At 34.4% G+C, this 6,609-nt stretch overlaps 1 protein-coding gene across 2 annotated transcripts in view; it reads right to left on the bottom strand.

Annotated features, from left to right (window-relative positions):
• Positions 1 to 502: 502 nt before the first annotated feature.
• The window catches only part of kremen1 (kringle containing transmembrane protein 1), a 76,221-nt gene continuing 70,114 nt past the window's right edge, over positions 503 to 6,609 (bottom strand). Inside the window, exons 8-10 of one of the 2 annotated variants that reach the window (XM_051111170.1) lie at positions 4,526 to 4,741; positions 2,835 to 2,919; positions 503 to 2,522 (exon numbers count right to left, since the gene is read on the bottom strand). In XM_051111170.1, coding sequence (XP_050967127.1) covers positions 2,366 to 2,522; positions 2,835 to 2,919; positions 4,526 to 4,741 — 458 coding nt within the window. In that variant the 3' untranslated portion in view covers positions 503 to 2,365. The remainder of the gene's footprint in view (positions 2,523 to 2,834; positions 2,920 to 4,525; positions 4,742 to 6,609) is intronic. The other variant, XM_051111171.1, reaches the window with a different exon arrangement.

The following is a 6,609-nucleotide window of genomic DNA, read 5'->3' as shown; positions in this document are numbered from 1 at the left end:
ACAGCGATCTGTTCAACCCATTTAGTCACATGCTGGCAATTCGTCACAGGTGGAAAGGTTGCAAAGGTGGCTAATTTGTCGCAAAGGTGGTACGACCTCACTACGAATTCAAATGATTTTGATAAATCCTACTTATTTTCATAAGAGTCCCCCAATTCGTATGAATTTGTGCAAATGTCCTACCCCTAAACCTACCCGTCAATCGGGTCTAGACAAATTTGTGTGAGTGAAAAAGTTCATTTCAAACCCTGGTTGGGTAACCAAAATCCAACAAATCCAAGTCAACGTCAAATTGATGTAAAATACTGACGTCAACCCGATTTTCATTCTCAACCAAATGCAGCATCTGTCTGATGTTGGGGTCCAACGTCAACCTGACGTTATATTGACGTCCGGTGCCTGCTAGGTATAGACACTGGTTCATGGATTCACAGGGATCATATCTAGTAGTGAACCAATAAAATTTTGAAACTGTTATGATGTACTGAAATTAACTATTGAATTAATATTTTTTAAATTGACAAATTATTCAATGAAAGTCGTCAGTTTGCAGACAAATTCTACTGGTTCTTAGAATAATAAATAAACTTTTTTATGCACCGTTTACGCATGTTTGGGAGCAGGTATATATATAAAGAGTTTATTTGCAAAAACAGATAATTCCGTTTTTTTTACATTTTATCATGTTTTTATTTTGTTTTATTGTGTTAGTTGTATTTTTTAGTTATTTTTTTACTTTATATCAAAATAACCCAATTGCAGTTTGATTGAGATTAATTGGAATGCACAATAAAAACTTTTTTTTTTTAAAAAATGGTTAAAAATGGCGTTATCTGTTTTTGCAAATAAACTCTTCATTTTTTTTTCACACTAATTAATATTTTAAAAATTTGAACACTTTTGTGAACGCGTCAGAACTTTTACGCACAATCTGCGTACATTTCATGAATGAGGCACTTTTTTTGATTCCACTGACTTTCAATGTATGGATTCTTCAACATTCTTCAAAATATCTTCGTTTGTGTTCCAAGAAGGTCTTACAGGTTAGGAACGACTTGAGCAAATGCTGCCAAAAAGTTTGAGTGAACTATCTTTTCTAACCGGTTCGCACGTTCCTTCGTAGGAACGTCCTCAATCCTCGCAGCTAGCGGTGCAGTGATCCGTATGGTTTTCGAATGGCTGGAAAAGTGCTTCAGAATGTGAGAGCTGAAGTTGTGGTGAAGGGGGAGAAAGAGCAAATTGTTTTGGAAGAATTTCACCACTGCCTCTGTTGGAGAGTGAAATGAAAGGGGATGACGTTTGATTGTTCCCACACAGTATTACACAATGTTCATCACAATGCTTCTCTTGCTCAAGTCGAAAACCTGACAAGAATAATATGCCCCAGTGACACCCACAGGACTACATTTATCTTGAGAATCCCCAAGAAGAAAAAACACTTCCTTAGTGCTTATTCTCATTTGCAATTCAATGCTCCGAAGGATCAATGCTTGTTTACATCATCGAGACATTGTGACAGCTTAGAAGACAGACAAAAGAGTTTTTTCAGTCCTGAAGGCACTTAAAGGCAATGCAGAAAGATCAAAACCCAACACAAACGACAAGAGACGAAAGCGAGGTCCATAGGGATGTCAGCTCGTTTTGAACATTGCCCAACTTGTAGCAATTTCAGGCTTTGGTTCTCCGCAGTCCATCTCAACGATTCTCTCTCCCGTGACTTTTTTGTTGTTCGCTTTGAGTCCGAATTGCTCCCGACATGATCGTGACATCAATCCTCCGCCGGTTCAGCCAGCTCTCTTACATCTGAAGAAAGGAGTTCTGTGCTCCTCAACAACAGGTGACCTACATTAGAGGTTAAAAAGAATCCTATCTCTCCTCCACAGGGGCTGGTTGGGTACCGTGGCATTATTTTGGTTATGCAAGTGGTTTTGTCTTTCAGCGTGCTCCACGGGGAGTCTCATGCTCGCTTTAACGCAGACGCTTATCGGCTGATCGTTTCTGTGAAAGCACCTGGAGAAACCACTGGGCCGCCATCCGTTTCACCAATAGTCATTTGTTCGTTTTGGTCTGTGGCGACAACATCCCAGCGCTCTTTTGCTAATCAAATCGCTTGGTGTGTATGTGCACCTGTCACATGATTTGTGATTGGTTAAGATGCAAATTGAGAGTAAGTGCATTGGCCAAGCTCTTTTTGCGCAGTGCCTTACCAACAACCGATCGGCACGTATAGGCTGGGCCCTGCGCTGGTCGCTTGAAGTGAATTAGGCATCCCTTTTTGTAGCCCAGCAGCAGAAGACCAGCATTGCGTACAGTGTGTGCATCCTTTAGGGGGCTAAAGCAGCCGTAGAGGTCAGAGGCGTTGAGGTTAGTTTCCCACGAGAGGGCTGAGGTCTCCGTGGTGGTTCTTGAGCTTCTTCTTAAACAGAGAGATGGTGGAAGGTCTATAGAAGATGATCCAGGGTTCAGAAGTGGTGCTCTGTGCACACGAATCTGACCCGCTGATTGACGGGATGGACGGGGATCTGAGAGATTAGGACAAACACAAAAAGTGGATGAGGAACAAGGAGAAGCTGATGCTACAAAACACCTGGTGAAATCAAATGACATGCAAAATGTGCAGGCCCGTGTCCATTAACAGCAAAATGGACGCTGTAAATCTGCCTACAGCGTACTGATAAAGGAGCAAATCAAAGCATGACTCTCCTCTACCTGTAATAAAACCTTCTATGGGGAAGATAAGCTAGTTAAATCAATCATAATCATAATTCTTCATCTGATGCTTTGTAGTAACATCTTAAATTAAAGAACATTGGTTTTGTAGCATGTGTACTTACTTTACAGTAAGATGCAGGAGCAGCTTGGCTACCATGGCTATGACTGTTAGCGTTAGCAGAGCAGCTAATGCGTAGATGGTCCACACTATAAAACACAACACTTTTATTAGTAAAACGAATGCAGCCTCATAATTACAGTTGTACAGCAAGGTTATCACTAGTGAAAACTCAAGTAACTAGTATATTGAGTGGATAGATATGGAAATGTAAAACAGAGCTAACATAAGCTAAAATTTAAAAGCTAACAATTAAAAATATATTAACCATTTCCACAGTTCTGAAATTACAGGTAATGTGTGTGTGCGTACAGTAAAATTTTGAAATATTTTTAGTATTTAAAATAACGGTTTTCTATTTAAATATATTTTAAAATATTAATTATTCCTGTGATTTCAAAGCTGAATTTTTAGCATCATTACTCCAGTCACATGATCCTTCAGAAATCATTCCAATATTCTGATTTGCTGCTCAAAAACATTTGTTATTATGTTGAAAACAGCAGTAGAATTTTTTTTTCTGGTTTCTTTGATGAATAGAAAGTTCAGAGGAACATAATTTATCTGAAATAAAAATCTTTTGTAACATCTTAAATGTCTTCATCATCACTTTTGGTCAATTTACAGCATCCTTGCTAAATAATAGTATTTATTTCTATAATTTCTTTTCTAAAAAAAATACCGACTTCAAGCTTTTGAATGGTATAGTGTATAATGTTACAAAAGCTTTTTATTTCACATAAATGCTGATCTTTGGATCTTTGTATTCATCAAAGAAAAAAAAAATACTCAACTGTTTTAAATATTGATAAATGTTTCTTGAATAGAAAATCAGCATACTAGAATGATTTCTAAAGAATCATGTGACACTGAAGACTGGAGTAATGATGCTGAAAATTCAACTTTGATCACAGGAATAAATTACATTTTAAAATATATTCAACAGAAATATAACAGAAAAAAGTTATTTTAAACAGTAAAAATATTTCAAAATTTTATAATTTTCCTGGCAATATAAAATTAAGCAACTTTCTGAATATTTCTGAGGATTTTAATGCCTTATAGCTGGCCAATAGGTTCCCTAAATACTGTGTTATTAGACTAAGTTTTGTCATTTTTCATGTTCAATATTATTTCTGATTTAAACTTTAATAGCAAAAATGAAAAAAAAAAATAAGGCTGTACATATGCATAAAAAAAAAACATTTAATCAAATAAAGGTCAGTAAGATACTTCATTATCAAGCTAATCATTGAAAGATGAATAGAAAGTTTAAATAAACAGCAAGAAAAGTGAATTTTCTTGGTGTAAAATTCGTGACTGCCAATTTTGATGTACAGTTTGCAATAATAGTATGTATTATTATGGTTATAAGGGAGCATAAAAAATGCTTAAACTTAATTTTTCCTTCCTTGTCTTGATTTTTTAAACTAGACTACACTTTTTTAGTTCTTAAATTAAAAATATTCCATTAGGCAACAGATTTTTGAGCATACATATTAAGATATGTATTAAATATAAAAACAGAGATGTCATTTTTAGGCATTTTTTTGTTTTATGTGTATGCAGTGAAATTGCTGTGTAATCTCAGACTATGACTAGTATGAATGATATCTAGTATAATGAGGAAACACAAGTAAGGAAAGGAGCAAGAGGAGCAGAACTAAAGCGTAATGAAGAGAAGTGGACACATACTGGTGTTGTTGCCCGCGGTCCGGCCCGGTTCATGCCACTGACCTGGCATGTTTGCAGGACTTGATGTGATTACATAGTACCGAAGGGGGGATTTTCCATTCTGACTGGTGTTTGATTTTGCTGTAGTGCTTCCCGTATGTGGCCGCATTGTACTGGTGTCCTCTTCGTCACCATCGTCATCCCCCTCCACAGGGGTGACTGCTTGATTCCTTAAAGCTGTGGGGAAATAATATGTGGCAATCAGCTGATGAAACACAAACAAAACCCTCAAAATTCCTTGACAAGATATGCATCATCTGATTAAAATGCATAATGTCTTTTTTGACGTCCCCCCGGACATTACGGAGAGAGATTTCTCAGCTCTTTCAAAATAACATCACGTCTTTCATTCAGACGCAGATATAAACGCAGTATGTGGTGTTTGAATCAAACTCTGCCTGCAGGGGAAAAAGGTTCTGTGAATAGTGAAAGCCAATTTGCTTTGCTGACCTTTTCTTTCAGAAAAACCTTTTTCCATTTCATACTTCCCACTCCCTTTTATTCTTCCACAGATTGTGGTTATTGAACTCTGCCTCCCAAAACAACACAACAGAAAGCGGCAGCGTGTTTGAAAATTGTATAGATACGACAAAAAGCACCCTAGAGCACTGCTTACATGTATTTGGCTTCTATTTATTTATTTATTTATTTTTTTGACTATTTTAGTTTGAAGTCATAAAGAGCTGACTGTGTTTGCTGTCATTACTTATGATATGATCATTTTAGAGTTTTATTGTTCTCATTCTGTTTTTAGGCCATTTACATTGTCGTTCAAAAGTTTGGGATCAGTAAGATTTTTAATGTTCTTTAAAGAAGTCTCTTATGCTCCTCAAAGTTTCATTTATTTGATCTAAAATACAGAAAAAAGTAATCTATTAAATATTATTATTATTGCAATTTAAAATAACAGTTTTCTACTTTAATATACTTCAAAATATAATTTATTTCTGTGCTGCAAAGCTGAATTTTCATCAGCTATTACTTCAGTCTTCAGTGTCACATGATCCTTCAGAAATCATTCTAATATGCTGATTTATTATCAATGTTGGAAACAGTTGTGCTGCTTAGTATTTTTTGGATCCTGTGATACTTTTTTCAGGATTCTTTGAAGTTAAAAAGAACAGCATTTATTCCAAATAGAAATCTTTTCTAACAATATCACTTTTTATCATTTTTAACACATCCTTGCTGAATAAAAGTATTAATTTCTTTCAAAGTTCAAAAGAAAGAAAAAAAAAATACTGACCTCAAACTTTGAACGGTAGTGTATATTGTTACAAAAGATTTCTATTTTAAATAAATCCTGTTCTTTTTAATATTTTATTCATCAAAGAATCCTGAAAAAAGTATGAGAGGTTCCAAAATAAATATTAAGCAGCACAACTGTTTCCAACATTTATAATAATTCAGCATATCAAAATAATTTCTGAAGGATCATGTGACACTGAAGACTGAAGTAATGATGCTGAAAATTCAGCTTTGCATCACAGGAATAAATTACATTTTAAAGTATATTAAAATAGAAAATCACTTTTTTAAATTGCAATAATATGTCACAAAATAACTGTTTTTCTCTGTATTTTTAATCAAATAAAAGCATGCCTATATGAGCAAAAAAAAAAACGTACTGATCTGGCAGTGTATACGCAAGTGTAGTTGTAAAAGTCAATAAAATACACTACTGTTCAAAAGCATTGGATCGTTAAGAATTTTAAAAAAGTTTTTTATTAAAAGTTTCTGTATTTATTTGATTTAACGTACAGCAAAAACAGTAATATTGTAAGGGAGTAATTATAACTGCATGGTTTTTAAATAGATTAAAAAAAAATAAAATAACTGTATTATATATTTATTTTATATATTAATATATTAATTTTAATATATTTAAAAGAATGTATTTCGGTGTTGGAAAAGCTGTATTTTCAGCAGCCTTTGCATTTCAGCCTTTTTATTTTAACAATTTTTTTATTATTTCTTTTTTTTTTTTTTAGGCTTTTTTTGGGTAACATTTGCAGTGTTATGACAATATATAAGTGGACAAACCA

The sequence above is a fragment of the Labeo rohita genome, chromosome 5 (genome assembly GCF_022985175.1).
Source record: "Labeo rohita strain BAU-BD-2019 chromosome 5, IGBB_LRoh.1.0, whole genome shotgun sequence".
Lineage (NCBI taxonomy): Eukaryota > Metazoa > Chordata > Actinopteri > Cypriniformes > Cyprinidae > Labeo > Labeo rohita.
Note: the sequence above shows the minus strand (reverse complement) of the source record. Positions and strands in the feature narration are given on the sequence as shown.